Source organism: Cervus canadensis, chromosome 1, assembly GCF_019320065.1.
Source record: "Cervus canadensis isolate Bull #8, Minnesota chromosome 1, ASM1932006v1, whole genome shotgun sequence".
NCBI lineage: Eukaryota > Metazoa > Chordata > Mammalia > Artiodactyla > Cervidae > Cervus > Cervus canadensis.
In genome coordinates, this window is record NC_057386.1 from 126,353,463 (window position 1) to 126,370,975 (window position 17,513).

Here is a 17,513-nt window from a genome sequence, read left to right on the forward strand (position 1 = left end):
TCTCCTTGACTGTGTTGGTCCCCAGCTTACCATGAGGAAGCTGAGGTCCAGGGAAGGGGAGGCAAGCGCTTGCCTCAAGGCCAGGGATTTGAGCTTGGGACATCATGGTTATTTTATTAGGTCAAATCTCTGGACCAAGTAGGGTGCTCTGTCTCACATTCTGGTTAGAAAACTCTGGGAAAAGATGTTCAACATGAATGGGGAGGTTACACCAAGTTGCGTAATGGGAAGTCTTCCAGGTGCCATGGCTGACTTTTTTCCGGTTGCCACAGGTATATTTTATTCGATGGTGATGTGGATGCTCTGTGGGTGGAGAACATGAATTCTGTGATGGACGACAACAAGCTGTTGACGCTGGCCAATGGCGAGCGTATTCGGCTTCAAGCACACTGTGCCCTGCTCTTTGAGGCAAGTAGTGATGACAAATAATTTCAAACAGAAGTCTTTCTTTTAATTACAATTTAAAGTACTTATTTTTTAAAAATTTATTTTATTGAAGTATAGTTGATTTGCAGTGTTGTATTGATTTCTGCTGTATAGCAGAGTGATTCAATCGTACATTTATATGCATTCTTTTTCATATTATCTTGCATTATGGTTTGAATATCGTTCCCCACACTATACGGTGGGACCTTGTTTATGCATTCTGTATATAATAGTTGGCATCTGCTAGTCCCCAACTCTCAGTCCTTCCTTCTCCCTACCCCCTCCTCCTTGGCACCCACAAGTCTATTCTCTCTGTAAGTCTGTTTCTGTTTCGTAAATAAATTCACTTGTGTCATATTTTAGATTCCACATATAACTGATATCATATGGTATTTGTCTTTCTCTTTCCGACCTATTTCTTTTAGTATGATAATCTTTAGGGCCATCCATGTTGCTGCAAATGGCATTATTTCATTCTTTTTTTTGGCTGAGTCATATTCTATTGTATGTATGTACCACATCTTCTTTATCTATTCACCTGTTGATGGAAATTTGCATTGTTTCCATGTCTTGGCCATTGTAAATACTGTTGCAATGAACATTGGGGTGCATGTATCTTTTTGAATTTTAGTTTTGTCCAGATATACTCCCAGGGACTGGGACTGCTATAGATAACACTGATTTTGTTCATTTCTCCAGGTTGGGGATTTACAGTATGCCTCCCCTGCGACTGTGTCTCGATGTGGAATGGTTTATGTGGATCCTAAAAACTTGAAATATAAACCATACTGGAAAAAATGGGTTAATCAAATACAAAACAAGGTGAAAATTATTTCCAAAATGAACTAACAATCATTAGTATTGGTGGCTAATTGGATAAACATAACTCAGAGGGATGTTTGTCACTGAAGGCCATGATCTTGACCTTGACCTTGACCTGCCCGTGATCTTGAGCACTAAATGTTATCAGTAAGTTGGGTGACAGCATGGAAGACACCCTTATGAGATTTCCAGAAAATTCATGGCAGGTGGGATAGATAGTGATTTTGATAGTCTAGACCAGGGGGTGACAAATTTTTTCTGTGAAAGAGAGTAAATATTTTAGGCTTTGGGGGCCATATGGTTTCTTTTGCAACTACTCAACCCCACCATTATGGTATGAAAGCAGCCATAGTACATGAATGGGCATTGCTATGTACCAATAAAACTTTATTTACAAAACAGGTGGCAGGCCAGATTTGGCTTATGGACTGTAGTTGGCAACCCCTCACCCAGCCAAGTCCAGTGGTTGAGAGACTTGTCTCTAGGAGGTGTCGGGCTCCTCCTGTCTTGCTCAGTTGGATGAACACAGTGTGTGAAGGACCTAGTTTGTCACAGAATTGAGACTCAATGGTTTCAGTTGATCTCAAACACTGTGATAGGTCATAAACCTGCTCAGAAATGTGTACTGTCTTTTTTATTTTTTGGCTCCATTGGGTCTTCATTGCTGCTCATGGGCTTTCTCTAGTTGCAGTGAGTGAGGGCTACTCTCTAGTTGCAGTGCAAGGGTTTCTCATTGTGGTGGCTTCTCTTGTGTGGATCATGGGCTCTAGGGCACATGGTTTTCATAGTTGCAACTCGTGGGCTCTAGAGAACAGGCTCAGGAGTTGTAGTGCACCGGCTTAGTTGCCCTGAGGCATGTGGGATCTTAGTTCCCCAACCAGGGATTGAACCTGCATCCCCTGCACTGGCAGGCAGATTCTTAACCACTGGACCACCAGGGAAGTGCCATGTATTGCCTTAATGGTAGACTTCATTGAAAGATTCAGAGGGAAACGTGACAGTCATGTGAAGGCTGTGGCTTGATCACACCCAGGACATCATGACCATACAGGATGCAGCTCTAGAAGGGCCACTAGGCTGATGGAAAATTGGAAACTATGACGCAATTACCCCGGAGAAGAGAGGAGCAAGGGGAACATGTTAGGACCATTTGAGGCATACTGTCATATGGGAGGGGCTTCCTAGGTGGCACTAGTGGTAAAGAACCCACCTGCCAAGGCCGGAGACACGCAAGATCCCTGGGTCAGGAAGATCCCCTGGAGGAGGGCATGGTGACCCACTCCAGTATTCTTGCCTGGAGAATCCCATGGACAAAGGAGTTAGTGGGCTCCAGTCCATCAGGTTGCAAAGAGTCAGACATGACTGAAGAGACTTAGCATTGATGCATGTCGTATGGGAGATGACGCCCATACAAGCCCTTGGGATCATCAGTGTCTCTATAGGGAGAGAGACCTTCCATTGCTTTATACTCTTTGTTCAATGGCTGTGGCCATGTCACTTAAATTCTTAGATAATCAGCTCTTTGCCTGTCAGGTGGGACCTTTTATAGCACCTCCCTCCCAGGTGGTGGGATAGATTCTGTGGCAGTGAAATGAAAGGTTTTGTGATAAAACAGAAGCATATTATGAAGGACAAATTTTTCTACAAATATATAGGTGAGTTATCAGAGTTTACTCACCTGCTCAATTTCTCATTCATCAGAAAATGTTTCTCATCCCCTCTTTTTACAAGCACAGCTTCCCATGAGCTTCTGTTTGAATAAAGGAACCCTTGGAAGTTCCCCAGCAGTCCAGTGGTTAGGACCCAGCACTTTCCCTGCTGAGGGCCCAGGTTGGCTCCTTGGTCAGTGAACTAAGATCCTGCAAGCAGCATGGCACAGTCAAAATAACAACAATAATAATAAAAGAATCTGTGATAGAAGAAGCAGACTGAAAATTAAATAAAGGAACCCTTGAGAATGCTTTGAAATTCTGCTCTTTTATAGATGGAGCAAGGTTATTTAGAGAGTCTGTTTGATAAATACGTACCGTACCTCATTGATGTGATAGTGGAAGGAATAGTGGATGGAAGACAAGGAGAGAAGCTGAAGACGATAGTTCCACAGACAGACCTAAATATGGTAAGAAACTATCTTTGTTAGCAAAAAGAAATTCTTCCCTAAAGAGCTTTCAAAAGGAAAGCAAAGACATCAGATGGGTAAGATCTAACCTTGCCGGTTACTGACAAGGGAGACTCAATACTTCCTTTCGTGACCATGGGCAAGACAAGATACTGGGCTCCATCTGCCCAAACCAGTATGGTGGGCCATATAATTCCCATCGTTCTGAGATCTGGGGTCCCAGGATTTGTGACCAGAACTGACTCTCAGGGGGTTGTGTGGAATATATGGGCTGACCCAGTTATTTTCCTGTGAACCAGGTAACCCAGTTAGCCAAGATGCTGGATTCGTTACTAGAGGGAGAAATCGAGGAGCCTGATCTTCTGGAGTGCTACTTCCTAGAGGCTCTGTACTGTTCTCTGGGCTCTTGCCTCCTCGAGGATGGAAGGGCTAAATTTGATGAATGTATTAAGCGCATTGCTTCTTTGCCTACTGCTGATACAGAAGGGATATGGGCCAGTCCTGGGGAACTGCCAGGTAGGAACCAAACGTAACCTGTTTTTTTGCTCAGAATGCTTTTGGTTAGGTTTTTAGAGGACATGACCTTGCTCTTCCATATGTATGCCTGTATGGGTTTCCTAGATTGTTTGCTTCTGTAGAAAAATGTGCAGAGCACCTAGTGGCACCCTCAGAAGTTCAAATACATAAGCTTCAATAGCAGAAGTCTGGATCTTAGTTGCAGCACGTGGGATCTTGAATTGACATCTTGAAACTCTTAGTTGTGGCATGTGGGATCTAGTTTCCTGACCAGGGATTGAACCTGGGCCCCTTGTATTGGGAGTGCAGAGCCTTAGCCACTGGACCAGCAGGGAAGTCCTAAAGCCTAGCTCCTTTGGGTGGCCTTTCTTGATGAATCTAACCTTTCCCCACCTAGCTTAGGTGCTTGCTTCATTCACTCTGTTTAAGCTTTGTAAAATTTTCACATTGTATTAATTTCTTCTCCTTTTAGTTTCTCTGTTTTTTTCCCTCTAAAATTCCACAGCTAATTTATCTGCTGTATTCCTGAGACTTTGCAAGCAGATAATCACATGTGGATCCACAGATCATTTGTAGGAAATCATTATATTAAGGTTTAAGTGTTTGCATGAAAAAATGTGCATCCTCAAAGAACCATATATGGTGAAAATGTTGCCTTCTCCAAGAACTATAGATAACACTAGGATCCTTGTTCATCTGTCTCTTAATGACACTTGAATATGACTTGGCAGGGAGACCCAAGTTTTACTCTGTAATCATTACCTGGGCTGTTGTTTTTAAAGCTCAAAGTAAAATGATCATAGGTCTTTCTACTAGAGAGTCATTGAGCAAATAAAAGATGTTTTAAAAGTCTGTGGTCCTTGCTGGGCATACACACTGAGGAAACCAAAATTGAAAGATACACATGTACCCCAGTGTTCATTGCAGCATTGTTTACAATAGCCAGGACATGGAAACGACCTAGATGTCCAGCAGCAGACAAATGGATAAGAAAGTTGTGGTACATATACACAGTGGAATATTACCCAGCTATTAAAAAGAATGCATTTGAATCAGTTCTAATGAGGTGGATGAAACTGGAGCCTATTATATAGACTGAAGTAAGTCAGAAAGAAAAACACCAATACAGTATATTAATGCATACATATGGAATTTAGAAAGATAGTAACGATGACCCTATACGCGAGACAGTGAAAGAGACCCAGATATAAAGAACAGCCTTTTGGGCCTCTGTGGGAGAAGGTGAGGGTGGGATGATTTGAGAAAAATAGCACTGAAACATGTATATTACCATATGTGAAATAGATGACCAGTCCAAGTTCAATGCATGAAACAGGGCACTCAAAGCCGGTACACTGGGACAACCCAGCGGGATGGGATGGGGGACACATGTACCCCTGTGGATGATTCATGTCAATGTATGGCAAAAACCACCACAATACTGTAAAGTAATTAGCCTCCAATTAAAATAAATAAATTAATTTTTTAAAAAGTCTGTGGTCTTTTCTTATCAGTGCTGTATAGTTGGAGAAGTCCTGAGACTACAGGAAGAATAAAACTGAAATCCAGAGGCAGGAGACTTAAGCCCAAAACCTGAGAACACCAGAAGACTCCTGACTACATGGAACTTTAAGTAATAAGTGACTGTCCAAAAGCCTCCATACCTACACTGAAACCAACCACCACCCAAGAGCCAATAAGTTTTAGAGCAAGACATACCAAGCAAATTCTCCAGCAACACAGGAACATAGCCGTGAACGTCAACATACAGGCGGCCCAAGGACACACCTAACACATAGACCCATCTCAAAACTCATTACTGGGCACTCCATTGCTCTCCAAAGAGAAGAAATCAAATTGCACGCACCAGTACACTGACGCAAGCTTCCCTAACCAGGAAATCTTGACAAGCCAATCGTCTAACCCCACCCACGGGGTAAATCCTCCACAATAAAAAGGAACCACAGACCTCCAGAATACAGAAAGCCCACTCCAGACACAGCAATCTAAACAAGATGAAAAGGCAAAGAAATACCCAACAGGTAAAGGAACATGAAAAATGCCCACCAAGTCAAACAAAAGAGGAGGAGATAGGGAATCTACCTGAAAAAGAATTTAGAATAATGATAATAAAAATGATCCAAAATCTTGAAAACAAAATGGAGTTACAGATAAATAGCCTGGAGACAAAGATTGAAAAGATACAAGAAATGTTTAATAAAGACCTAGAAGAAATAAAAAAGAGTCAATTAAAAATGAATAATGCAATGAATGAGATCAAAAACACTTTGGAGGGAACCAAGAGTAGACTAACGGAAGCAGAAGATAGGATAAGTGAGATAGAAGATAAAATGGTGGAAATAAATGAAGCAGAGAGGAAAAAAGAAAAAAGGATCAAAAGAAATGAGGACAACCTCAGGGACCTCTGGGACAATGTGAAACGCCCCAACATTCGAATCATAGGAGTTCCAGAAGAAGAAGACAAAAAGAAAGGCCATGAGAAAATACTCGAGGAGATAATAGCTGAAAACTTCCCTAAAATGGGGAAGGAAATAGCCACCCAAGTCCAAGAAGCCCAGAGAGTCCCAAACAGGATAAACCCAAGGGCGACACCCCAAGACACATATTAATCAAATTAACAAAGATCAAACACAAAGAACAAATATTAAAAGCAGCAAGGGAGAAACAACAAATAACACACAAAGGGAATCCCATAAGGATAACAGCTGATCTATCAATAGAAACCCTCCAGGCCAGAAGGGAATGGCAGGACGTACTGAAAGTAATGAAAGAGAATAACCTACAACCTAGATTACTGTATCCAGCAAGGATCTCATTCAGATATGAAGGAGAACTCAAAAGCTTTACAGATAAGCAAAAGCTGAGAGAATTCAGCACCACCAAACCAGCTCTTCAACAAATGCTAAAGGATCTTCTCTAGACAGGAAATGCAGAAAGGTTGTATAAACGTGAACCCAAAACAACAAAGTAAATGGCAACGGGACCACACCTATCAATAATTACCTAAATGTAAATGGGTTGAATGCCCCAACCAAAAGACAAAGATTGGCTGAATGGATACAAAAACAAGACCCCTATATATGCTGTCTACAAGAGACCCACCTCAAAACAAGAGACACATACAGACTAAAAGTGAAGGGCTGGAAAAAAATATTTCATGCAAACGGAGACCAAAAGAAAGCAGGAGTCGCAATACTCATATCAGATAAAATAGACTTTCAAATAAAGGATGTGAAAAGAGACAAAGAAGGACACTACATAATGATCAAAGGATCAATCCAAGAAGAAGATATAACAATTATAAATATATATGCACCCAACATAGGAGCACCGCAATATGTACGGCAAACACTAACGAGTATGAAAGAGGAAATTAATAGTAACACAATAATAGTGGGAGACTTTTAATACCCCACTCACAACTATGGATAGATCAACTAAACAGAAAATTAACAAGGAAACACAACCTTAAATGACACAATGGACCAGCTAGACCTAATTGATATCTATAGGACATTTCACCCCAAAACAATCAACTTCACCTTTTTCTCAAGTGCACACGGAACCTTCTCCAGAATAGATCACATCCTGGGCCATAAATCTGGTCTTGGAAAATTCAAAAAAATTGAAATCATTCCAGTCATCTTTTCTGACCACAGTGCAGTAAGATTAGATCTCAATTACAGGAAAAAAATTGTTAAAACTTCAAACATATGGAGGCTAAATAACACGCTTCTGAATAACCAACAAATCATAGAAGAAATCAAAAAAGAAATCAAAATATGTATAGAAATGAATGAAAATGAAAACACAACAACCCAAAACCTATGGGACACTGTAAAAGCAGTGCTAAGGGAAAGGTTCATAGCATTACAGGCTTACATCAAGAAACAAGAAAAAAACCAAATAAATAACCTAACTCTACACCTAAAGCAACTAGAGAAGGAAGAAATGAAGAACCCCAGGGTTAGCAGAAGGAAAGAAATCTTAAAAATCAGGGCAGAAATAAATGCAAAAGAAACTAAAGAGACCAAAAGTCTGTGGTCTTGGGACTTCCCTGGTGGCTAAGACACTGTGCTTCCAGTGCAGGGGACCTGGGTTCAATCCCTGGTCAGGGAACTAGATCCCATGTACTGAAACTCAGAGTTCACATGCAGCAACTGAAGATTCTGCATGCTGCTACTAAGACCTGGAGAAAACAAGTAAATACATTAAAATATATATATATATCTGCTTTCTCCCAAGAAGGCAGGTTGTGGTTTAAAAAAAAAGAAGTCTGGGGTCTTTTAGGGGCTAGTTTTCTTGCACTTTTTCAGAAACCTGAGTCTCTTTTCTGGGGGAACTTCCCAATTTTGCCCACCATGCTGGCTACATGCTCCTGCCACCTGCAACCCTCATCCCTCACTCAGAGACGATGCTGGTCCCGGTCTGGTCTTTCTCCTTTAGTTTGCCCTCAGCTTGAGGACTTGAATGGCGCTGTAGACAACCCACTTCCAAATGCCTTCTGCATTCAACTCCAGCATCTGGGTCCCTTAACTTCATCCTAGCCCATAACACTCAATACTGTTCTGTCTACATCATAGTTACACTTCCACTCCCCACCCACCGTCAGCTTCTGTGACTCCTGCCACATGTGTTCTCACTTGGCCTCATGCCCCTCCCTGTCTTCCTACCACCTTCTGAACCTTCTAAATCCTTTTCTGCTGCCCTGTTGCTTCAGTCTCCCTTGCCTAAATTTCCTGGCTCTCTTGCCTAATTTTGCCCTTCTGTCGAATCTGCCTGAGATAGCCCAAGCCGGCCTTCTCTGCCTCCCCAGGGTTTGAATGGTACTGAGAAAATCACTATGAAGACTGAAAGTGAAAGTGTTAGTCGCTGGGTCGTGTCTGACTCTTTGTGACCCTATAGACTATAGCCGGGCTCCTCTGTCCATGGGGTTCTCCAGGCAAGAATACTGAAGTGGGTTGCCATTCCCTTCTCCAGGGGTTCTTCCCAACCCAGGGATCAAACTCCTGGCACCTCCATAAATTCAGTCTTGAACTTGAACTCCCTCTCCTATCCCCACAGGGGTAATTCATTTCCCTTTTCTCCAAATCTCCACTGGGCCCTCGCCCCTATCTCTGCAGATGACCTTCCTCCTTCCTTGAACAGGAAAAACCCACACTGTCAGATAGGAATTTTTCCAGCCCCCATCTTCTCCTGCCTCCTTTCTCAGGGGCGAGGAGACCCTCCTCTTGGCCAAGCTGAACCTGCCCTGAGCTTTGAGATCTGCTGCCTCCCACCTCCTCAGGCTCCTGGCTTCACCGGTTTTCTCCTGTCTTTTATATTTTACATCTGTCCATCTCTACCAACCCCGTCCCACTGGCTCTTTGACATGTTCCAGTAAAGCCTTCCTAATCCTAGCCCCTTCTAGAGATGTCTCTCTGCCTCTTCCTTTTTTTTTTTTTTTAAATTATTTGGCTTCACTGGGTCTTAATTGTAGCACGCAGGATCTTTAGTTACAGTGTGTAGGATCTAGTTCCCCAACCAGGGATCGAACCCAGACCCCCTGCATTGGGAGCTCAGATTCTTAGCCACTGGACCACCAGGGAAGTCCCTGCCTCTTCTCTTTTAAAGCCACGTGTCCTGAAAGATTGTCCTCGAGCTACTTTCTCTTTCATCCCACCACTTCTCAACCATCTGCCTCCTACCTCCCTTCTGCACATCTCCACCCAGACTGCTCCCAGCCAGCACCTACACTGCCTTCTTGTTGCCGGATCTGATAGCCTCTTTAGATCTTTGCCTCCTTGACCTTGCCCCAGTATCAGGCGTGGTGCTACTTTCTGCCTTCTTAAAAATTCTTCTTCCATCCTGCGCCGTTCTGGCCATGCCTGCCAAGTTTCCTTTTTTGAGTCCCCTTGGCCCCTTCCTCATATCAGGACTTGGTCCTAGACCTTCTTTTCACTCTTTGTGTCCTCACTGAGCCCTTTTCACCTTGCTCACAGCTCTGACTTCCAGGCCCTTTCCTTTCTGAGCCTTCTTCTGGGTTTCCTAGTTTGGTTATATTTAAATCTATCTTTCCCTTCTTTCTTTCTTCTTTTTTCCATCCATCCATATTTATCTCTTTCTATTTACCTATCCCACTGACAGAGGAGTCTGGCAAGTCCATGGGGTCACAAAGAGTTGGAATGACTAACAGTTTGGGCTTCTCTGGTGACTCAGACTATAAAGAATCCATCTGCAATGCAGGAGACGTGGGTTCAATCCCTGGGTCAGGAAGGTCCCCTGGAGAAGGGTATGGCTACCGACTCCAGTTATTTTTGCCTGGATAATTCCATGGACAGAGGAGCCTGGTGGGTTACACTCCATAGGGTTGCAAAGAATCAGACACAACTGAGTGACTAACACTTTCACTTTTCACCTATCCATCCATCTTTACATCCATTTGTATCTGCATATCTATGTTGGAGAAGACTCTTAAGAGTTCCTTGGACTGCAAAGAGATCCAACCAGTCCATCCTAAAGGAGATCAGTCCTGGGTGTTCATTGGAAGGATTGACGCTGAAGCTGAAACTCCAATACTTTGGCCACCTCATGCAAAGAGTTGACTCATTGGAAAAGACCCTGATGCTGGGAGGGATTGGGGGCAGGAGGAGAAGGGGACGACAGAGGATGAGATGGCTGGATGGCATCACTGACACGATGGACATGAGTTTGAGTAAACTCCGGGAGTTGGTGATGAACAGGGAGGCCTGGCGTGCTGCGATTCATGGGGTCGCGAAGAGTCGGACACGGCTGAGCAACTGAACTGAACTGAACTGATCTATGTCTATTTCTATTTATTCATCCATCCATCTTTATCTATCTCCATCCATCCTTCTGTAGCTATCAGTTTATCCAGTTAAGTTTCTATCCAGGGAACAAATAGCATTAGTTCATTTCAAGGATGAGCCAGAGCTGATTCTGTATTTCTATGTCCACAATCAAAACAAAACTGACCACTTTTTATTACAGGTCACCTTCCAACCTTGTATGACTTTCACTTTGATTCCACACAGAAGAAATGGATACCGTGGAATCAATTAGTTCCAGAGTATGTTCATTCCCACGAGAGGAAATTTGTTGACATCCTGGGTACGTGAGAACCGAAGCTTCGGTTTAAGCATATATGGTTCTCATTCTGTGTGGAAGGGTAGAAGATCCCGCGGTCCCAGTGGAACTCTCAGTCCCACCCAGAGTGCTGGTGGGGAGAAGCTGAACGTGAGCCATGGGTTTTGCCAAGAGGGTGGTATTTGGATTCCTTTTCTGTGCCTCTGGACATCTGAAGGTGTCTATGCCCCTCAGCTCTTTCGCCTGGCAGGTGGACCCTCCCTGCCAGGGAGGGTGGCAGGGCTTGAGGTGGGTAGGATGCTCCCCTGCTTCTGCTCACTTTGCACAGGTTCCCTCCTGCCCCGTAGAGCTGGCTGGGCGTGGGGAGGGACGCAGGAAGGAGGGAAAAACGAATGACTAAGGCAGCATTTTGTAAGAGTCACTGCCTTGAGAAGTAGTGTACTATGGATATTGTGTATTGAGCTGTATTTAACATGCACACCTCTGGCCATTTGGATACCACGGAGGCTCAAGATATTCCACAAAACGAATATCTGATTTTGGTTGGTATAGAGTTCTTATGGAATGAAGCTTACATGTTTTCTCAGGAACCAATCAGGATTTAAAGCTGCTAGTGTAGGAGTAAGCCAGACTTGACTTGGAGGCTTGATAGTCTCTTCAGAGGAAGCTGAAAAAAGTGAAAGTCTGTTGCTAAGTCGTGTCGGACTCTTTGAGACCCCATGGACTGTAGCCCCCCACGCTCCTCTGTCCCTGGGATTTCCCAGGACTGTAGCCCCCCACGCTCCTCTGTCCCTGGGATTTCCCAGGCACGAATACCGGAGTGGGCTGCCATTGCCTCCCCCAGGGGATCTTCCTGACCCAGGGATTGAAGCCGCATCTCCTGCTTGACAGGCAGACTTGTTACAACTGAGCCACCTGGGAAGCCCTCAGAGGAAGTTGTTGGTCAGGAAATAAGTCTTGATAAGTGACTTATGCAGCAGAGAGCCTGGGAGTTTTCAATATCCTGAGTATAAGTCAGAATCGGATATTGAAACAGTTTGGGTTTTCTACGCTTGTATGCGATGATGACACAGCTGTAGAAATGTATCAAACTCATCAAATTATACACTTAATATTGGAATGAATTTTATGGTCTGTGGATTATGCCTCCATAAGGCTATTAGAAATAATCATTAGGGGTAGTGAGCTTCTCCATTTATATGTTTTCAAGGTCACCTCTTGGGTTTTTGCTGATGCTTCTTATGGGATTTATGGGATCCTGGGGAACTCCAGGCTGCCCAGTGTGCGCCTTATTGGTGTTTCTGTGATGCTCTAATTCTTCATATGTTTTTTAGTTCATACAGTGGATACAACCCGTACTACCTGGACACTGGAACAAATGGTTAAGATTAGACAACCTGTTCTTTTGGTTGGTGAATCTGGTACATCCAAGACAGCCACTACCCACAACTTCCTGAAAAACCTGAATGAAGAGACTAATGTAAGTCATTATTTGTATCTGTTATCTGTGGGCAAATAACAAATTACCCCAACACAAAGCAGTTCATACAACAAATACTATCTCACAGTTTCTGCAGATCTGGAATCTGGGGGTGGCTTAGCTAGTTGTTCTAGCCCAGGCTCTTTCATGAGATCGCAAGGTTGACCAGGGCTGAGGTCATCTGAAGGCTTGACCATGGCTGGGGGAATCCTCTTCTGAGATGTTCAGTATCAATTCCCCACCGTGTGAGCCTCTCCAAGCACTGCTGGTGTACTCCTTTATTTTTTCCTGAAGATTATTTATTCATTTATCTCTTTTATGGCTGCACTGGTTCTTTGTTGCTGCACGCGAGCTTTCTCTACTTGTGGCAAGCAGGGGCTACTTGCTAGTTCAGGTGCATGGGCGCCCTCATTGCAGTGGCTCCTCTTGTTGGGGAACACAGGTTTTAGGATGTGCGGGCTCAGCAGTTGCAGTGCATGGGCTTAGTTGCCCCACAGCATGTGGGATCTTAGTTCCCCAACCAGGGATTGAGCCTGTGTCCTTTGCATTGGCAGGCAGATTCTTAACCACTGCACCTGCTGTTGTCCCCTTGACCTGGCAGCTGACTTCCCTCAGAGTGAATGTCTGAGGTAGAAAAGCAGATGCTACAATGCTTTGTATGATCCAGGAAACCACACACCATCACTTTTGCCACATTCTGTGGATCACAGAGGCACTACTGTGGCCAACTCTGATGCAGCATAGGAGGGGGCAACACAGGGTGTGGGTACCTGGAGGTGAGGGTGATTGGGGGTCGTCTTGAAGGCTGGCAGTTACACTCCTCATCACCATTTTGTGGTTTTTCATTTCCTTCCTCCAGCCATGTGCCAGACGTGGGAGGGTTTGGGTACTCCTGTGCAAACAACAGTGAACAAAGCTATTAAGGTCCACTCTCATTAAGAGGGGAGCCAGATATGAAAATGAATCATGCATGGAACATGATCATGCAGAACATGCCAGGTGCAATGAGATGTTAGGAAGGAGGGTGGCGTTTTTCCTTTCTGTGCACTCCAAGTGGTCCTACATGGCCCTCCTGCTCACCATTGCAACTCTCCTGGTTTTAAAAAATTTTTACTTAACTTTTTAAAATTTGCAGCATGTGGGACCTTTAGTTGTGGCATGTGGGATCTGGTTCCCTGACCAGGGATCCAACCCAGGCCCCCTGCATTGGGAGCTCAGAGTCTTAGCCAGTGGACCATCAGGGAGTGCTAGTGCTAAGTCGTGTCTGACTCTTTGTTGACACTACAGACTGTAGCCCGCAATGCTCCTCTATCCATGAGATTCTCCAGGCAAGAATACTGGAGTGGGTTGCCATTTCCTCCTCTAGAAGATCTTCCTGACCCAGGAATCGAACCCACATCTCTCACTATTGGCAGGTGGTTCTTTACCACTAGCGCTACCTGGGAGGCCCCATTCCCTACTTAATGTTTTATAACCAAGTGAAAACTCTTATCTCCTCCAAGAAGCTGCCCATGATTTTCGGGATGTCCAGCTGTCACATACTTGTCCCCAGTCCATGCACTTACTCAGTTCCTTGTTAACGTTGTCCATCTTTGAGGTTCTTGATTCTGATTCTGGCCTTCTGGAACCTCCAAGCGGAGAAAAGCTTCCCACTGCTTTCCTCTCTGATTCTTCCTTGGGCCTGTGCTTCGCGTGGCAGAGGGGCTCCGGGAAATCTCATGGTACTCCCAAGTGGGGAGTGGTTGGCCTGGCTTTGTGATGGGCACGTAAGGGACAAGGGAAGGATTGGGCCTTGCTGCCCCAAATGGATGGTCAAGCTTGCTCATGTCCTGGCATGTGCAACATGGTTGTTTAGCTTAAGAATGCCATTGTGGAGGGCACTCGAGAAATGTTTACAGCCAGAGGGACCTACAAGTTTACGGAGCCGGGCAAAGAAAACTTGACTTCAGTAGCCCCACCCCTGCCTGCCTCTGTGCTCCTCTCCACCGAGACACTGCAGCTGGTGCTCACAGGCCCAACAAGACAAATCCAGGAACTTTCTGTGCAGTTCAGTGGTTAGGACTCCATGCTTTCACCGCAGAGGTTCAATTCCTGGCCAGGGAACTAAAATCTGGCAAGCCTCAAGGTGAGACAAAATAAGAAAGACACACCCAAACATGTTCACAACAAAGACGTGCGCGTTTGTTCTCCGATGTTCAGGTCAGGTGCACCTGTGCTCGTGGGCACCTTGTAGAAGGGTGTTATCTAAGGCAGTGGTTCTTTTTTATTTATTTATATTTTTGGTTGCCCTGGGTCTTTGTTGCTGCGTGTGCACTTTCTCTAGTTGCAGCAAGCAGGGGCTACTCTCTAGTTGTGATACACAGGCTTCTCATTGTGGTGGCGTCTCTTGTTGCAGAGCATGGGCTCTAGGCACGTGGGCTTAATTGCCCTGAGGCATGTGGGACCTTAGTTCCCTGACCAGGGATCGAACCAATCCATGTCCCCTGCATTGGTAAATGGATTCTTAACCACTGGACCCTCAGGGAAGTCCCACAGGGGTTCTTAAAGTGTGGTCCCTGGACCTGCAGCATAAGCATCACCTGAAAACTTGCTTAAACTGGGACCTACTGAATCGGGAACTCTAAGGATGGGACCCCAATGGGCTGAGGGGCAAGATCCCTCCAGGTGGTTCTGATGCATAATTAAGTATGGGAGCCACTGATCAGTGATCTGTCATCAATTGCTCCAAGAAGGGGTGAGGGAGAAACCCCAAGTTTACATGTGCATGAAAATGTCCACCCCACAGAGGGATCAGGGGCCCTCCCTCACCTTTTTCTCTGCAGTTACTTCCAAGGATTAATCAGTGGTTGTTTGTGTTCTCTTTAAAAAAAAAAAATTTTATTGAAGTATAGTTGATTTACAGTGTTGTGTTAGTTACCGCTATACAGCAAAATGACTCAGTTTTATATACATATATAGTTTGTATGTGTTTATATACACACACATATATACATGTATAGTTTGTATGTGTTTATATACACACACATATAGACACGTATAGTTTGTATGTGTTTATATACACACACATATAGACACGTATAGTTTGTATGTGTTTATATACACACACATATAGACACGTATAGTTTGTATGTGTTTATATACACACACATATAGACACGTATAGTTTGTGTTTATATACACACACATATAGACACGTATAGTTTCTTTATATAGGCTTCTCTGGTGGCTCAGATGGTTTAGAATCTGCCAGCAATACAGGAAACTTGGGTTTGATCCCTGGGTCAGAAAGATTCGCTGGAGAAGGGAATGGCAACCCAATCCAGTACTCTTGCCTGGAGGATTCCATGGGCAGAGGAGCCTGGTGGGCTACAGTCCGTGGGGTCGCAAAGAGTCAGACGCGACTGAACAGTGAACAGACAAACGCATATATACATGTGCGCCTTCTTTTTCAATACTCCTTTCCACTGTGGTTTAATCACAGGATATTGAATATAGTTCCCTGTGCTGTATAGTAGGACTTTGTTGTTCATGCATTCCGTGTATACCAGTTTGCATCTGCTAATCCGACGTTTGTGCTCTCTTTGACTTATTTATTAAGATGTAGCAGGCATGATTGTAATTTATATTTGAATATTGCTCTGTCATTTTGAAAATACTTTGATATATTTCATCTCACATGATAAAAATCACTCTGTGAAGTAGTCCAAGTAAATGTCATTAAAATAATCTTTCAGATGAGAAAAAGGAGGCTCTGAAAGCTTAAGCAGTGGTTCTGAGGTCACCTGAGGTCACCTGGTTAGAACTGTGTAGACCCAGTAACCCTCCCACCAATCCACATCCCCCGCCCAGTTCACACTGTTCACCTGGCAACTAGTTATTGCCTCCTACAACCTGCCATGAAGAAAGAGGAATTCTTGCTTTAGCGTTAAAACATGTAATGAACTTCAGACTCGTATTGGGTTGCAAAAAAATTAGTTCAGATACCAGTGAATCTGTAAAATAGATGGTAGCTTACAATCAAATATTTCATGTAGGTACTGTGAAAAGAGACCGTGTTTTGGAATTCTCTCTTTCTGTTTCAGATTGTGTTAATGGTCAGTTTCTCCTCCCGCACCACGTCCATGGATATCCAAAGAAATTTAGAAGCCAACGTGGAAAAACGAACCAAAGACACTTACGGCCCACCCATGGGAAAACGCCTCCTGGTGTTCATGGATGACATGAACATGCCGAAGGTTGGTGAGGCCGAGGGGGTGGGCGGGGGGCAGTGGCGGGGCCGTGTAGTGGGTCTGGCAGACGGGAAAGCATCTGTCTTTATTCTTCACAATATCTGTAGGGCCAGGTTATGGAGAGTCAGCTTAGGGGACCATGCGACTGGAGAGACTCTTTCCTTAGATGTGTTCCTTTGTTTCTCCAAGGATTAAAGCAGGTAGCAGGCAGCCTCTGAACTGTATTCAGTGTATATAGTTCAGTGTATGTTTGAGTAAGTGGTTCCAGATGAGCTATACTTTAGATAATAATACTGTCCTCAGTCCTGTATACCTGGGTATGCTTCCCAGGTGGTGCAGTGGTAAAGAATCTGCCTGCCAGTGCAGTAGATGTGGGAGACGTGGGTTCAATCCCTGGGTCAGGAAGATCCCCTGGAGTAGGAAGTGGCAACCCACTCTGGTATTCTTGCTTGAGGAATCCCATGGAAAGAGGAGCCTTGCAGGCTACAGTTCATGGGGTCATAAAAGAGTCAGACATGACTGAGTGACATACATGGGAAGTGTAAGGGCAGGCGCTTCCTAAGAATTCCTCTAGATTTACCAAGGAAAGGGAATGTTCACAGGCACCATGAGTTTGTTTCTGGGGCCAGAGCCTAAGAGGTGCAAAGTTTTCTTAGTACTGGGATTGAAATTTATTATCATGTCTGCAGAACCATTCCCCCCACCAAAAATGTATCTTCTAGATGGACTGTTTACAGCCAGGATCCATGCATCCATGCATGCAGCCATCCATCTATCCATCCATCCATCCATCTATCCATGCATGTATCCACCA

At 44.3% G+C, this 17,513-nt stretch overlaps 1 protein-coding gene across 2 annotated transcripts in view; it reads left to right on the forward strand.

Annotated features, from left to right (window-relative positions):
- Window positions 1-17,513, forward strand: part of DNAH10 (dynein axonemal heavy chain 10) — a 166,133-nt gene that overhangs the window by 83,975 nt on the left and 64,645 nt on the right. For both annotated transcript variants that reach the window (XM_043442362.1, XM_043442368.1), the window contains 7 exons: window positions 273-408; window positions 1,126-1,248; window positions 3,233-3,367; window positions 3,667-3,883; window positions 10,895-11,014; window positions 12,325-12,470; window positions 16,553-16,705. In XM_043442362.1, the coding sequence (XP_043298297.1) occupies window positions 273-408; window positions 1,126-1,248; window positions 3,233-3,367; window positions 3,667-3,883; window positions 10,895-11,014; window positions 12,325-12,470; window positions 16,553-16,705 (1,030 nt within the window). The remainder of the gene's footprint in view (window positions 1-272; window positions 409-1,125; window positions 1,249-3,232; window positions 3,368-3,666; window positions 3,884-10,894; window positions 11,015-12,324; window positions 12,471-16,552; window positions 16,706-17,513) is intronic.